The sequence below is a fragment of the Littorina saxatilis genome, linkage group LG3, assembly GCF_037325665.1.
Source record: "Littorina saxatilis isolate snail1 linkage group LG3, US_GU_Lsax_2.0, whole genome shotgun sequence".
In the NCBI taxonomy this organism is placed as follows: Eukaryota; Metazoa; Mollusca; class Gastropoda; order Littorinimorpha; family Littorinidae; genus Littorina; species Littorina saxatilis.
The window spans coordinates 59,489,969-59,507,468 of NC_090247.1; the positions used below are offsets into that span (position 1 = coordinate 59,489,969).

Genomic DNA, 17,500 nt, shown 5'->3' on the forward strand with positions numbered 1-17,500 from the left:
TTTTGTTGTGACCGTGGTCGGGATACACTATTTCCCAATCGACCGGACTCCTGCTGAAAGTGTCGGAGCATTGTAACCAGGTTTCAGCGTTCTTCACTGCCAGTTCACCGGAGTAGCATTCCAGGAACAGCATCACTACACAGAACAACCAGGCAAGCCTCACTCGCGCTTCAATCACCAACTAGGTTTTCAGGGGTGAGGTGCACGAGAAATGAAGTCGCCAACCCAGCAGGAGCCAGCCGCGGAGCCGGATTGGTTACACCTGAGGCGTGTGTGTGATTTCAACCAATCCGGCTCTGCGGCGTGCCCAACATGCACGTTGAGTGATATGCTGGCGCTGTTTCAAAGGGTTCACAACCTATGATGTGCGAAATTATATATGTATAGGTTACAACACGAGTGGGTTTTTTATATGGCTTGTATTTCAGTCAAGACCCAGCGGATGAATATCATCGGGAGACACGAGCCTCTGGCGAGTGGCTCTCGATTGATATTCCCGCTGGGTCTTGACTGAAATACAAGCCATATAAAAAACCACGAGTGTTGTAATCTGTATATCCCATTCTACCATCAAACACAAAGTGTAGACTACTAGCAGCACTGTTGCGATCTGTGGAGTGTAAAACAGTGGTGCCAGCGAGACTTGGCCCTTTTGCAACCTCAAACTAAGTGACCGTCGCTGAAAATGAGTGCATCGATAAGTACGCGGTAACACTACTTTCAGACCATTTAAAAGCTAAAAGTAAAGGTTCATAAGTTGCAAGAAAGTAATGAAGTCGTATAGAAATCAATTTAGTTGAAGCGCACAATTCTTTTGTTTTGCGTTTCAGGTCGGCGGAACGGGCGAAACCGTTTTGGCACCCATTTGGCTAACTCGATTCAGATTCGATTCCACGTTGTTTTTCTCGAACGTATTATTATACAATTAGGCTTTTTGACAGAGAAGCAAATTTTAGGGAACAAATATGTAGGTTTAGATTTAACCATTTGCTCCCTATTTGAAATGTATCTACGTGATAAACTGTTTTGCGAGTGTGTTTGCATGGATGAACCTAAACTTGTATGGGTGTGAGGAAAACAGGACCAAAGTGGTGAAGTCGCGAATTGCTGACACCAAGTCTGTCACCGCCGATTGATTGCATTTTGAAGGAATATGACTGGATTACGGAAAAATACACACATGTTAAGTTCTTGGATACCTTCATCGCCTATGTGGACTTACTGCAGAGCCAGGCAAAAGAGTAGACTTGATCGCAAAATACGTAAAACAGCCGATGTTTGATAACGAAGCGAAGCCAAACCAGGTAAGGACGCTTCTCGGTCCCGCTACGCATGTCACCAGGCCAGTGTTGTTGCTTTGAGTTTGACTAACAAACTCGAAACTGTCATTTAAAACATGAGCCAAATGTGTATTGATTGTGTGATTAGTCTATGTGACAGGGCTTCTATCTTTTTGGACGTTTCTTTGGTGCCAGATAAACAGTCGTCAGCTACGATGCGAGGGAGGGTACTCGTTTTTTTGTTTTGGTTTGCAGCCATTGGCATTGTGATAGTGTTCGACTGTTCAAACTAGTGTTATGCACGGGTTAATAAAACTGCGGATATAACTCTTTAGCAGCAAAGCCATTAAGAGTGTATTACAATCTACCTTTAAGCATATTTCTGATTGGATTAAGGTTGTGCCAGCTTAAACTCTAGTTTTTATCTGTGTGCTGTCCGGGTGCAAGGGAGACTACTCTTTTGTTTTGGTTTTCATGGCAGTGTTTCGTACTGTATGTAACAGAGTATGTTCTTGTAAACCGGTCTGCAGTAGACAGGGACACGGAGAAAACGTTCGAAACAGTATTGAGGGAGCACATTTTCTTTCTGTTGTGTTGCATATTCTTTTTTGGATTATTCCTATGGTAGCGATGCTTGTCGACACACGGATAGCAACCAGAGAATGAATAGGTTCGATCGTTCGCTAGCATCTGTGTATCTTGTAAGTTGAATGTTCGTTTTTTTCGACCTGCATTGCTTTCATAATGAAAGAAACGTTTGTTTATTGCATCCCATACATCAGATCAGTTCCGAGATTCATTTTTGCGTGCAACTGATATGGTTTTCTGAGCCGTGCGATACGATTTTGGAACTTCATACCAATGTGTCACATTGTTCGGCGCGAGGTCAAAGGTCGGGAGGAAAGTAGTTCTTTGCCCAAATCGGAATCTGCACTATCATATATTTTTTGGAGTCCATGATGTATTTATTGAGCTATAAAAATACAACATATATACCCATACTGAAGTAACAGAGACAAAGAAGCAGCTCATGGGATATGAAATTATATATTATGGTATACCTTATAATAATATATGTGACCCTCCACCACGGAATGAGTCACATGTCACCTTTGCATGACTTTCATATTTTTACATGTTCTTAAACAGTTTGTTATGCTCTATCCTGTGGTGAAACCCGTTTTAGAAAAGAGCGAAAACTGTTTGAGTTATAAGCCTGTGACTAAGGTGACCCTCACACTGTTACCAAACACTCCCCGGACTTACATTAAGCCTTACGCAGAACCGCGCGAGATGACATGCGACTCATTTCGTGGTGGAGGGTCACATATAAGAAATCCTCATTAATAATAATAATAATAATAATAATAATAATTGTCAGTAAGTACTGGTGTCACATGACTGATGTGAACCAGTTGATTGGCTAATGGCGATGCGCTAAAACTGTTAGCGCACTCTTGGAGTGCGCTAACTTTTCCACAGAGCGTATTCTTACGCCCTTTGCCTAAGCAAGACTGTGCTCTCATTATCAGAATTAATTACTGACATGTAGCTTATATTCTCCACAATACCAAATGACCATAAATTCCCTGCTTCTCAATTAAAGCAGAAGTGGGTTTTTTTTCTGACAGATTGCATGTGCCTGTGCCACAGTGCGGCTGCCACTGATCTAAAAAATAGAAGCCGCCGTGTTTCATCTAATTTTCGCCGACTTGCATAGATTCTTCTCATATGCCGTGTTAGTGGCATGTAGCTTATCATCCACATTACCAAATGATGAGTTAGTATACAATTCCCAGCCGCTAACAGAAAACACAAGTGTTATTCCGATAACGTACCAGCTAGACCAGTTTGGAAGACTGACTCGATCGACTCTGTCATACGTTGCACTGACTACACTGAAATACGACTGCATCAGATCAGTAAATGAATGGTTTCAGAATTATTATTTCAAAGCAAGAACAATCGTAATCGAAAACGTGTATGGTTCAGAACGTTCTTACCATATATAAGATTTATTAGCAGCCTGCCTTATGCGTACAGACTCAGTGCAGACTGCAGTCGTTCCATTGCCCAGGTTGACAGGTAGCCTAGCAGACGACATTAACCCCGCTCAGCAAATTAACATGTTGGGCAAATGTGAACGAAAAAACGATGGGGATATAATACGTGTAGGGTTCAGAGCATTCTTACCGTTCATATTTAGTATCAGACTCCCCGATGAGTGAAGATAGATCATAGAACACGAGAAATATGCCACATTTGTTTTGAAAATGTGCGAACCGTCGAGTCCCGCTTTGAGTCAATTCAAGGGGAGTCACTCCGCATAGTCAATCCGTCGAAGCTCGACTGGAGGTTTCGAATCGCAAATAATGAAGAGCCTTTCTCCGAGTTCAAATGAGGTCTCTCTGAAAGATCATCACTGTTCAGATTAACGCTACACTGGAATTTACCAACAGAAATTAAAATGCGTGTGACGAAAGCACGACACACTTGAGACACCCCACACAAAAGTAGATCTTTACTGTGCACGACCTGACCACACAGTTATGCCTATTCAAATGCGCATTGCAAAATGTGCGTTAGGAATCTTCTTTTTTCTATGGCGGTACTGACAATATCGTTATTGAAACAATCCCAGTGCACTAAGGGATTTATAGAGCAAATCTCGAAAATAATTATTGAACTCAGCGCTATGCGCTTCGTTCAATAATGAATTTTCTCGATTTGCTCTATAAATCCCTTAGTGCACTGGGATGTCTCAATAACTTAAATAATAATAATAATAATAATAATAATAATAAATGAGCATTTATATAGCGCAACATCATAACTTTACAATTATGCTCTTTGCGCTTGACACATTTAAAATTAAAACACAGTTATACAAGCATTTACATCTACATTCATTGTCAACAACGCTTAATTAAAAGCATACACCATCACACATACATTACAAAAGATTCTTCCACTAACTAAGTAATAAAAACATGAATAAAATAGGTAGTAAAAAAACAAGGAAATACCAGCTGAATACCCTTAATTAAAAAGAACATGTTATCAACAATGCTGAAAACAGTCCTAGATGTTTATATACATTATCACTAAAACAACGAATACACTACATGTAGCCTACCGATGGACTGAGAAAACGAAATCAGGGGTTGTATTTCTTGAAGAGGTGCGTTTTAAGTGCTCGTTTGAATGCTTGGGGTGACTGAGAGTGGCGGATGTGAAAGGGGAGAGAATTCCATTGTGTGGGTGCGCAGAAAGTAAAAGTGCTAAGTTTGTTAAGTTTGTATGAACCAAACCTGATCCTGTTGTAAACCCTACAATGTGACGAGGGTCAAACAAACTGCGGTCATGTTGGGAGATCAACACACCATACAAGTGTACGTTTAAAAGTTCTAGCTTCAAAATCATCCGAGATATCCCCGGACGGCCGGCTTCACACTGCTAAAAGGCAACATACATCAGCGCAGTCGCCACTACAATACATGCTGCGATAGGGATTATGACGAGTACTTGGCCTGTTTTCTTTTCACGCAACGTGTAGCCGGCTGGGAAAAAAGAAAACCTCAATAATCTGCAGTGCGTCGTCTGTCCTGCTGGCGTTACATATGTAAGCGCCGGGCCTAAGACCTATAACTCAAAATTATATACTCAGGTGGGTGAATAGACATTATAACTGAAAACTTACCAACACGTTTAAGCCTGCACTCTGCAGACTGGTTTCTTTGTGCACACTTGATGTAGGTGTTGGTGACCAGAGTCAATTTTCTCTCAGCTTTAGCGACATCAGTATCAATCCGCATGGCACTAGTTGTCGGTGTTGGTCTGCTGGCCTTAGTTTGAACAAGAGTATACTCAACTGAATCACGATACCAAGATTAACACTTTCTACCTGGGCAGCTATGTTGACCAAGTGGGTTTTTTTTAGCCGAGACCAGCTGCTGCTGAGCTGCAGCAGGTCACTCAGAATTGTAGTAACTGTGTAGTAATTGTGTATGAACACGCTGGAATGCAGGCGTTAGCTCGACGTTACAGGAAGCCACTGAAACTAACAGTCTGAGCGGATATATCCGTCCCTGGTCAGATAGAGCGATATGAGTGGGTACGGATATATCCGTACCTGGTAGACTATGAGTTAAAGGGGGACATAAATAATAGGGGCGCGAGCTTAAAGTTGCAGTGCCTGAGCATGGTGAGCAAAAATGTGTCGTTTTGTAGCAGATTACGATATAAACAGCCAAGAGCTTCCCACAACTATCTCACAGATGCATATACACATGCATGACTTTAGGGCTGCCAGGCAAAATAACTTTATCTATGGCGACTCTTCCCTGCTCGGAGGCAGACCAACATTAATTCATAATTTGTTTTTTTGCAGTTTTTGACTCCTTGCATGAAAGTCAATAAAACTTGGTATTTTTTTTTAAACAGACATCTGCCTGAGGCATGACTGAAAGAACTGGGGGCTCCGTGCACCTGAACGTGACAGGTTCAGTAACTTAAAGCCAACTCATAGATTACGCGACCGGACAGAACAGAATAGACGTAAAAACGCAATAATAATCAATCAATCAATCAATATGAAGATTATATCGCGCGTATTCCGTGGGTACAGTTCTAAGCGCAGGGATTTTTTTTCTTTTTTTGTCATGCAATTTATATCGCGCACATATTTAAGGCGCAGGGATTTATTTATGCCATAACAATACGTTATTCAAAGACAGTCACACTCAAACCACACAGAACGACAACAACAAAACAACAAGAGCTAGACGGGGAAAAAAGAAAGGGGGGAAGGGAGGATGGTTATACGAGCAACAAACAAAATCATTATTTGCTACTCTAAAACATGCTCAAGAGAACAATGATTTTCTATATTTACTGAACCAAATTTAACCCATTTGCGAACTGTATCATTTCCTTAAAGTATCAAATCCTAAGATTATCCTTCCAATGCCAAAGCCGGACGGACTAACACTAACACATTACCAAGACTCCTGGTTTGCCTAGGTGAGTCAAAAGCCGAGTGGGATAGAGTCGAGCGCATACGAAAAACGATCAGTACGGCATGAGTTAAGAGTAATATTCAATTGGTAATGAACAGTATAGACCAATAGACGATGTCTCTAAATATTTCTGTCGGGTATGTATGAGTTGTGAAAGAGTGAATACTCTTGCCTTTAGTGAGTCAAACTTTTCCACGTGACAGTATAGGCCAGTCACCAGCGAGGGGTGTGCCTGAAACCCGCGGACAAGGGAAACGTGTAGAAAGCCGGTGTAATACGACATCTTTACTCAACCAAAAAAATGGACTCCGGAGTAAAACATTTCGCACGAAATTTTGACTCCCAGAAATTTTTACTCGGACTCGGAGTACACCTGTCGTGGGGAGTAAGTTGCTCGTGTAAGGGTGAGGTAATTTTTTCGTAAAGGGAGTACAAGTTTTGGTCGACATTTTTACTCCGGAGTAAAAATCTCGTGGGAGTAATTTTCTCGTGTTATACCGGCATCTCTAAAAGCAAGATCATTGACTCCTTCACAACCCGTACAACCCGGACAGAGTTATTTCCGGAATCTGTTTATTACATATGATGAAAGTAAACAAATATAAGTTGCTTGCCTGGTAAATTCCCAAAAAAGGCTGACCTCCGTCATTACACACCGATGACGTCGCTGGTGGTATCACCGGCTGACACTGACCGATTGATTTTTCAGTTACTTGATGAAATTTTCTCGTGGTCCAGTTGACAGGAGCGCTACTGTCCAGCCCGCTACAAGCGAGGGATGAGTCTTCCTCCTCCGTCACGTGGAAGACACCGTTGTAGCATTGGTGGATCTTCAGTCCTGAACCGACACAAATCAAGAACTAAAACTGTTGTCTTACTGTTACATTTACTCAAGTTTAACTTAATGTTTTGAGATGGGCAGGGAACCAAGACGAGGTGATGGTGTGTGTGTGTGTGTGTGTGTGTGTGTGTGTGTGTGTGTGTGTGTGTGTGTGTGTGTGTGTGTTTGTGTTTGTCCTTCGCTGGGGGTATGCAGGTAAGGCACTATTACTTAAGTTATTGAGACATCCCAGTGCACTAAGGGATTTATAGAGCAAATCGAGAAAATTCATTATATTGAACGAAGCGCATAGCGCTGAGTTCAATAATTATTTTCGAGATTTGCTCTATAAATCCCTTAGTGCACTGGGATTGTTTCAATAACGATATTGTCAGTACCGCCATAGAAAAAAGAAGATTCCAAACGCACATTTTGCTACGCGCATTTGAATAGGCATAACTGTGTGGTCAGGTCGTGTACAGTAAGATCTACTTTTGTGTGGGGTGTCTCAGGTGTGTCGTGCTTTCGTCACACGCATTTTAATTTCTGTTGGTAAATTCCAGTGTAGCGTTAAGCTGAACAGTGATGATCTTTCAGAGAGACCTCATTTGAACTCGGAGAAAGGACTGTGCTCTTCGTTATTTGCGATTCGAAACCTCCAGTCGAGCTTCGACGGATTGACTGTGCGGTGACTACCCCCCGAAGGACTCGACGGTTAGCACATTTTCAAAATAAATGTGGCATATTTCTCGTGTTGTATCTTCATTCATCGGAGAGTCTGATACTAAATATGAACGGTAAGAATGCTCTGAACCCTACACGTATATTCCCATCGTTTTTTCGTTCACATTTGCCCAACCTGTTAATTTGCTAAGCGGGGTTTATGTCGTCTGCTAGGCTAGGGCAATCGAACCACTGCAGTCTGCACTGAGTCTGCACGCATGAGGCAGGCTGGTAATAAGTCTTATATATGGTAAGAACGTTCTGAACCCTACACGTTTTCGATTACGATTGTTCTTGCCTTGAAATAATAATTCGGAAACCATTCATTTACTGAACTGATGCAGTCGTATTTCAGTGTAGTCTGCTAAGTATGACAGAGTCGATCGAGACAGTCTTCCAAACTGGTCTAGCTGGTACGCTATGGGAATCTTCTTCTTCTTCTTGGCGTTCGCAGAGGTTACACAATCAGTCCAGCACTGGTGATAAATGTTGTCGTTTTCTCCAACTCCTGTCGACTGCCGTATAGTTTGGTCTGCAAGGGAGTTGGTGACGGCCACACTTCTTTTCGTTCCTCATCTAGTAAGGGACATCGCTGTAAGATGTGTTCCGCTGTTTGGTCCTCTTGACCGCAGGCACAGGTTGGTGATGGCGCCAGCTTGAACTTTCGGTTCATGTGAGCATTGAGCCTGTTGTGGCCAGTACGCAGCCTGATGAGGTTGACTTGCTGCTCTCTGGACATTGTGTGGTAGTCATCTCTGTTTGTCCTTGGCCTCATCAATGCCTTGATGATTGTCTTCTGCTCACTAAAGCTGACACTGTTTTCAGGTTGGTCTTCCACGGCTCCTTCTTTTGCCAGCTCATCTGCCCTTTCATTTCCTGGTATCCCACAGTGTGCTGGTATCCACTGGAGGACAACTCTTCTGGTTTGTCTGACCATCTGTAATGCTTTGGCCAGCTGTGGGAGTTTGTCGTTCTCTAGGGCCTTAAGGACTGAAAGGGCGTCCGAGAGGAAGACAACTTGGTAGCAAGGGTCTGCGGAGTCCTGAACGAAGGAGGCGGCCTGCATGAGAGCTTCTGCTTCTGCTTTATAGTTTGTGCAGTGTTTGCCAGTGGCAACGCTGGATGTAGCTGTATGTCCCCCAGGGAACTGGATGAGAATGCCTGCACCTCCATTGAGCACGGCGTTAGTTGCTGATCCATCGGTGTATACATGGATCCACGCCTCTTTTGGGTACTGTTCGTCGATCAGGGCTAAGGTGAGTGCCTGTCGAGCTGTGTCATTCTGATCTTCTCCTGAGGTAACATGTGGAACACTGGTGTAGATCTGGATGCCTGGTTTCTCTGTTGCCTTGGGGGTTTCCTCTTCTTCTTGAGTCAGAGGTAGAGTGTTCTGTGGAAGGACTTCCCTGTACTGTCGAGAAAGTCTCTTGCTCTCGTGTACAAAACTGCTCCGTTTAAGCCGGTTCTTGGTGAGGTTGCTCAGTCTGTGCTTCATGGGGTGGTCGGGTAGGCACTTGAGCTTCTCGGCCTGTACCATAGTCTTGGCTTCTCTTCTCTGACAGAGGGGTTGGATGGTGGTAAGCTTCTCCATTTCCTTGATGGGCGTGGATTTCATTGCACCGGTGATGAGTCGGAGGGCCTGGTTTTGCACACGGTCAAGGGTCTGCAGGTTTGTCTTGGCTGAGGTTGACCACGCTGTGGAGCCGTACTCGAGGTGGGGTCTGATTGTTCCCTGGTATACTGTCTTCAGTATCTTCTCGTTCGCTCCCCAGGTGGTACCTGCCAGCTTCCTGAGTATGGCTAGCTTGCGCCGGGCCTTCGTCTCTGCCTGTGCAATGTGTGGTTTCCAGGTCTGCCGTCTATCAAAGGTGACACCAAGGTACGTTGCTTCTTCATCCTCTCTCAGAGGAGTTCCACCAAGCCTAATGGTTCCGGCTTTCTGCTTTGGCGACAGTGTGAATAGGGTGGTGGAGGATTTCTCCTTGTTGATGGAGACGCACCAATCTTCTGCCCATGCGTTCAGCCTATCTGCCGCTTGCTGCATTCTGTAGGTGGCAGTACTTGCGTGCTCCTCCTTGCACCAGATCACAAGGTCGTCTGCGTAGAGAGCAGCTTTGATCTCCTTGGGCATCTCAGACACCAGATCGTCGATGAAGAGAAGGAAGAGTGTGGGGGAGAGGACTCCGCCCTGAGGGACGCCATGACGAAGGAGGAACTTCTTGCTTTTGGTCTGGTCGACGTTAACTCTTGCCCTGCGGTTATAGAGGTAAGAGCGAATCCACTGGTACATGTTGCTGGACACGCCTTTCCTCAGCAGTTTTACAAGGAGTCCATCTTTCCAGACCTTGTCAAAGGCCTTCTGAAGATCTATCCAGGTGATGAAGACCAGCTTCTGTTCCTGAAAGGCATCTTCAACTTCTTGCGCCAGGTAAGTGACCTGATCTTCAGTGCTGCGGAACTGTCGGAATCCAGCTTGTTCAGGGGCGAGGAGGTTCCTGGATTCCAGGTACCACCTGAGGCGCCCGTTCACAATTCTCTCCAGGGTCTTCACAACACAGCTGGTGAGGCTGATTGGGCGATAGCTGTTGGCCTTCTTTGGATCCTTCCCTTTTTTTAAGATGGGGATCATGATCGCTTCTCGCCAGAGTTGTGGTAGCGATCCTTCTTGCCAGCTGCTGTTGAAGACCTCGAGTAGCTTGTTCTCTGCTGCACTACCAAGGTGGGTTAGCATCTCGTTGGTGATGCCGTCTGGGCCAGGGGACTTCTTCGCCTTTGACTTTTTCAGAGCTGAGTGCAGCTCGTGGAGTGTGAGTGGTTGACTCATGGCGTCCACTGTCGACTGTCTGGCAGGTCTCTCTCTTTTCTCTCTTCTTGCTTCTCTCTGTTTCTTGGGGCTAACATGGAGGTTGCTCTCAGCTGCATAGCTTTCAGCAAATTGGTTGGCAGCATGCTTTCCAGTTAGCACCTTCCCGTTCTCTTCTAATGTGATCTTTCCTCTGCTGGTGTTCTCATCATTCAACTGCTTGGTGAGCCTCCAGAGCTTTCTGCCATCCTTCTCAAGGTTCAGAGAGCTTGTTTTCTCTTGCCAGCTTCTCCGTCTTGCCTGTAGCTTCTTTTTGAGAAATTTGGCTTTGGCTTCCTGGAGGCGGATGTTGTTGTTTTGTGACGGGTTGACTTCTGCTTCCCTTCTGGCGTCTGCCAGATCATCATCCAGTTCCTGCAATTCATTGCTCCAGTAGGGCTTATAGTCTCTCCTGGCACCCCTGGGAATGGACTCACGCGCTGCTCTGAGGATGCTCATGTTGAAGTCCTTCGCCACCATGTTGATGTCTCGACCCTCGACTCTGATGTCTTTGGTGAGTTCGCTGGTGCGGTGTCTAAAGAGGAACCAGTTCGCTCTTTTGTAGTTCCACCGTGGGAAGGAAGCTTCAGTGCAGGACTCCATGCCCAGGGTCAAAAAGACTGGCCGATGGTCACTTCCACCTAGCTGTTCTCCGACCTCTCTGCTGGTTAGCTGGTGCATGTCTTCCGTGCAGAAGGCTAGGTCAGGAGTTGATGTAGTGTGCCATCTTCTTGAGTAGAATGTAGGGCAGTCAAAGGGACTGTTCAAAAGGATGAGACCTTTGTCGTCCTGCCAGTTCTCCACCTCTTCTCCTCTCCGATCCAGGTGGTCATATCCCCAACTCTGTGAATGACTGTTGAAGTCACCCACCACGATGAAGTTGGAGGCCTTTGCGGGGATCGTGTCAAGGGCGAGGTGTCTATCATTGGGGCAGTAGAAGTTGACAAGATGGAATTCTGATGTCTTCGTCTGGATTCGAATCACCTGATATTCGGAGTCCTCCATGTGCGTTTCTATCAAACAGGCATTGATGTTGTTCCTGATGAGGGTCAGGATTCCTCCTTTGCTTCGGTCTGTTCTGTCGGACCTAAGGCATTGGTAGCCTCTCACTTTGAAGGACTTTTGGGGTGTCAGGTGCGTCTCCTGAATACAGCAGATGTTGATGTTCTTCTCATGCAGGATATGCTCCAACTCTGTCTTCTTGTTCAGGATACTTTCTGCGTTCCAGTGCATGACCTGAAAAGGTCGCTGCTGACTGGGTTTCTTCCTGGTTGTGGTGGTGCCAGTCACTTTCCTCCCGCGTCCCCTGGCGTGGCAAGACGGACGGGAGGGACCTCCAGTAGTTGGGGCTGGGTCCCTTTGAGGCATGGGACCCGACGCTGCTCCACCCTGGGGGTCCTCAATGGGCGAGCGCCATTTCCATCTGTGCTGGTTGATTGTGTCATCATTTGCGTAAGTGCGTGTACCCATGGTTTGTTAGAATGCGCCGTGCGGCCCGGGTCCTCCGTCTTCAGCATTCGGGGTTTTCTGTCGGGGTTACCTCACCCTTAGCTCATGGCCCGTACGTCCTACCCTGAGAGCACAGGGGGGAGGATTTTCCGGGATCCCACCCGGAGCCAGTTTGGTCCGCGGCCGCAAGCGGCTGATCTCCATATCTGAAGACCGTTCCCCTATCCGCCACCCGGGGACGCGCTGGGTTGGGGGTGGTCGCCCCACTGAAAATCCCACACTGGGTTAAGAAAGATCAGCCTGTCCCAGCGCTATGGGAATAACACTTGTGTTTTCTGTTAGCCGCTGGGAATTGTATACTAACTCATCATTTGGTAATGTGGATGATTAGCTACATGCCACTAACACGGCATATGAGAAGAATCTATGCAAGTCGGCGAAAATGAGATAAAACACAGCGGCTTCTATGTTTAGATCAGTGGCACTGTGGCACAGACAAATGCAATCGGTCAGAAAAAAAACCCCACTTCTGCTTTAATTGAGAAGCAGGGAATTTATGGTCATTTAATTCTGAGGATGAGAGCACAGTCTCGCTTAGGCAAAGGGCGGAAGAATACGCTCTGTGGAAAAGTTAGCGCACTCCAGGAGTGCGCTAACAGTTTTAGCGCATCGCCATTAGCCAATCAACTGGTTCACATCAGTCATGTGACACCAGTACTTACTGACAATTATTATTATTGTGTCGGGGGTGGGGGGGGGGGGTGGGGAGGAAGTGCTCGGCGGGTATTTTGTGTGTGTGTGTGTGTGTGTGTGTGTGTGTGTGTGTGTGTGTGTGTGTGTTGTTGTTGTTATTTTGTTTGTATTTCTTTGTTTGCTTGTATTATTTCCACCGAATTCTGTTTCTTGTCCTAGCTTGTTCGTATGCTGCTTGTTGAATCGCTAAAACAACAGCCGATGAAGAGATGGCGAGAGAGAGGGCGAAGGAGGGAGGGAGAGAGGGAGAGAGAGAGAGAGAGAGAGAGAGAGAGAGAGAGAGAGAGAGAGAGAGAGAGAGAGAGAGAGAGAGAGAGACGCAGACGCAGACGCAGATAGTTTATTCAATAGGCCATAGCCCCTTATGAAGGGGTGTGAACAAACGGTTCACATTGCATATAAATTAAACTCAACAGGTGCACACAAAAAAGGTACAAAATAATAATCGCACAACACATACATTACACGGCATTTAACTAGGAGGTTACAACATCTCTAAATTTAAAGGCTTTATACAAATACAGGGATACATTTCGGACAACAGTTTCTTGAGGTGATGCTAAAAGCAAGCTAAGTCGGAAAATGCTTGGGTTCTTATAATATTTTTACACAGACAGCCATCTGCACAGAACCGTGTGAGAGAGAGAGAGAGAGAGAGAGAGAGAGAGAGAGAGAGAGAGAGAGAGAGAGAGAGAGAGAGAGAGGAGAGAGAGAGAGAGAGAGAGAGAGAGAGAGAGAGAGAGAGAGAGAGAGAGAGAGAGAGAGAGAGTGAGCGAGATCTGTTGTAATTGTTTTCTCCACTGTTATGTAGGTAATTTGCTTGTTAGTTGAGAGTAAGAATAAACCAGCAGAAGAACATGAACTTCATGAAAAAGCTCCAAAGAAGGCCACTTACCTTGAACGAAGTGCATGCTGCAAATAAATACAATAAGCAGACACGCCTCAACTGCAACATAATTGTATTTTGCCATACTTCGGCTGTGTTTCAACATTTTGATAAGGTAGGGCAGCTTATTTCACTGCTTTTGGATCTCTTTCATCGACCATCTCAAGATGCAGACCATCGACGTCATGCTAACCTGTGACGCAAATTATAGACGAAATGACGTCTACGTGTGAAATCTGCATGGTTTCGTCGACCCTAAATGATTTTTCGGTGTGCTTATAAATAGACTTCACATCCTGACATAATTATAATGCTGCGTCGCCCAAAACAAATAACGGTTTTGGGTGTGACGAAAAAAAGAACTATGTTAATTATGAGCAGTTCTTCCACACCCATTTAAAAAAATATGACACTACCACCATGTTTCCGCATATTGAGCTAGAATTTTTTGTTTTGGCAAATCGACGTTGCAGTTCCGGAGCAAATAATCAAAATGTCTTTGCAAATTTGGGTTTAAACGTGTTTTTCACATAACATAGGGGAAGGGCTCCTAATATAGACCACTGTGTGTGTGTGTGTGTATAGCGATTCAGACTAAACTACTGGGCCGATCTTTATGAAATTTGACATGAGAGTTCCTGGGTATGATATCCCCGGGTTTTTTTTCTTCATTTTTTCGATAAATACCTTTGATGACGTCATATCCGGCTTTTTGTAAAAGTTGAGGCGGCACTGTCACACCCTCATTTTTCAATCAAATTGATTGAAATTTTGGCAAAGCAATCTTCGACGAAGCCCGGGGTTTGGTATTGCATTTCAGCTTGGTGGCTTAAAAACTAATGAGTGAGTTTGGTCATTAAAAATCGGAAACTTGTAATTAAAATTATTTTTTTATTAAACGATCCAAAAACAATTTCATCTTATTTTTCGTCATTTTCTGATTCCAAAAACATATACATATGTTATATTTGGATTAAAAACAAGCTCTGAAAATTAAAAATATAAAAATTATGATCAAAATTAAATTTCCGAAATCGTTTTAAAAACTATTTCATCTTATTCCTTGTCGGTTCCTCATTCCAAAAACATCATAGATATGATATGTTTGGATTAAAAACACGCTCAGAAAGTTAAAACGAAGAGAGGTACAGTAAAGCGTGCTATGAAGCACAGCGCAATCGCTACCGCGCCAAACAGGCTCGTCACTTTCACTGCCTTTTGCACTAGCGGCGGACTACGTTCAGTTTCATTCTGTGAGTTCCACAGCTTGACTAAATGTAGTAATTTCGCCTTACGCGACTTGTTCTATCTTGATCTATCTCTGTGTCTCCGGGCCTTTCTGTCTTTCTCTGTATCTATCTTTCTCTCCATCTATCTCTATGCTTATCTGACTGTATATGTATATGTCTGTGTATCTATATCTACCTATCTTTCCATCCAATCATCTATACCTCCAACCATCTCTCTATCCATCCCTCCATCCATCCATCTATCTATTTATCTATCTATCTATTTATCTATGTATATGTTTCTCTATCTATCTTTCTGTCTATTCATTCATCAATCTGTCTATCTGTTAATTTATCTATCGTTTTAAATAGTATTGATAACTACACCAAGACATTCTGAACAATTCTGCCTACAAAACCAATATTATTTATGCTTTGTTTTTCTTTTCAAGAATTAACCAAGCAACTCAAATAACGTGAACCATAACTTCACGGCATACGTTCCCGTGAAAAAGATCCAGCTCTTCATCTCATAAGTGACCCTCCACCACGGAATGAGTCGCATGTCACCTTTGCACGATTTTCATATTTTTAAATTTGTATGCTCTATCCAGTGGTGAAAACCGCTTTAGAAAAGAGCGAAAACTGTTTGAGTTATAAGCCTGTGACTAAGGTGACCCTCACACTGTTACCAGACACTCCCCGGACTTTTATTAAGCCTAGCGCAGAACCGCGCGAGGTGACATGCGACTCATTTCGTGGTGGAGGGTCACATTTGTGGACAGGCTTTAATATCATAGGGATACAACCGTCACTCCACAGGGACATATACCATGAATCAACAGCCTGACTGGTTTCTGTGAAGAGCGTGGACTTTGTTATAATTACTTTCTAAATTTCTAGTGGCATTCTGTCAAATGAACTCATAAATAATACTCACCATGCACACGGAGCCGTCAGGATGGTTTTTTTTTTTTTTTTTTTTTTTACAGGGGTCACAGGATGTTGATTTTGGGTACATGTCCAAGTACAGTGACGTTCTCATTCCATTAAAAAAGAACAAGTCAGATCTGAGATGATGAGCAGACATATTTTGAATAGAAGGAATGCGCCTTTAAATAACACTGCTCATGGCAAGTGCACAGGAATACATTTAAAACATTACAAAGGATGAAAATGCGGGGAAAAAAACCTTCACAAGCGAGGTTTTCCTCTGCCACTTTCAGCCGAATGTGTTTATCCTGTTTCCATTATATTTTCGAGGACGTTTCGTCTTTCTTGATAATTAACTTTCTCGTTTCTTTTTGGTGGTTGGAGTTTCTTTTGGGTGGCGTGTGTATGTGTATGTGTGTGTGTGTGTGTGTGTGTGTGTGTGTGTGTGTGTGTGTGTGTGTGTGTGTGTGTGTGAGTGTGTGTGATTTTGTATTTGCTTGCGTGGGTGTGTGTTAGCGTGTGGGTGTGCCTGTTTATGTTTGATATTGTGGGCGTTCGTGTTAACACCCATACATACACGCATTCATGTCCGAACGTACGCACACAGACACCGCTCCTTATACCCGAGTCACACAGAGACGCCGCTTCTACTACGATGGAAAAGACTAGTGTGCGAGAGCGTAGCCAATCGTGGGCCAAACGTGGGAGGATCTCCATGAACGTGGTTTGGTCGGGGTTGGATCTGCTAGGTCGGGAAGATGCACGCTCTCCCTACGCTTATTTTGAACTGCACAAAACAAGCGTAGCTGGGTCGTGGCGCAGTACAGTCGTGATGTAGTTTTTACATTTAGTCAAGTTTTGACTAAATGTTTTAACATAGAGGGGGAATCGAGACGAGGGTCGTGGTGTATGTGTGTGTGTCTGTCTGTGTGTGTGTGTGTGTGTGTAGAGCGATTCAGACTAAACTACTGGACCGATCTTTATGAAATTTGACATGAGAGTTTCTGGGAATGATATCCCCAGACGGTTTTTTTCTTCGATAAATGTCTTTGATGACGTCATATCCGGCTTTTTGTAAACTAAAAGTTGAGGCGGCACTGTCACACCCTCATTTTTCAATCAAATTGATTGAAATTTTGGCCAAGCGATCTTCGACGAAGGCCGGAATTCGGTATTGAATTTCAGTTTGGTGGCTTCAAAATTAATAAATGACTTTGGTCATTAAAAATTGTAAAAAAGAAAAATAGTATAAAACAATCCAAATTTACGTTCATCTTATTCTTCATCATTTTCTGATTCCAAAAACATATTAAAAACAAGCTCTGAAAATTTTAAAAGATTAAACATTATGATCAAGATTAAATTTCCGAAATCAATTTAAAAACACTTTCATCTTATTTCTTGTTGGTTCCTGATTCCAAAAACATATAGATATGATATGTTTGGATTAAAAACACGCTCAGAACGTTAAAACGAAGAGAGGTACAGTAAAGCGTGCTATGAAGCACAGCGCAACCGCAATAGCTACCACGCCAAACAGGCTCGTCACTTTCACTGCCTTTTGCAC

General features: G+C 43.9%; 1 protein-coding gene across 1 annotated transcript in view; it reads right to left on the bottom strand.

The window, feature by feature from the left end:
- The window catches only part of LOC138962809 (uncharacterized), a 15,644-nt gene extending 10,470 nt beyond the window's left edge, over nt 1-5,174 (bottom strand). The window contains exons 1-2 of the mRNA XM_070334768.1: nt 4,981-5,174; nt 1-135 (exon numbers count right to left, since the gene is read on the bottom strand). The exon at nt 1-135 is cut by the window's left edge and continues 222 nt beyond it. Of these exons, the coding sequence (XP_070190869.1) occupies nt 1-135; nt 4,981-5,095 (250 nt within the window). The 5' untranslated portion in view covers nt 5,096-5,174. The remainder of the gene's footprint in view (nt 136-4,980) is intronic.
- Between the last annotated feature and the right edge of the window lie 12,326 nt (nt 5,175-17,500).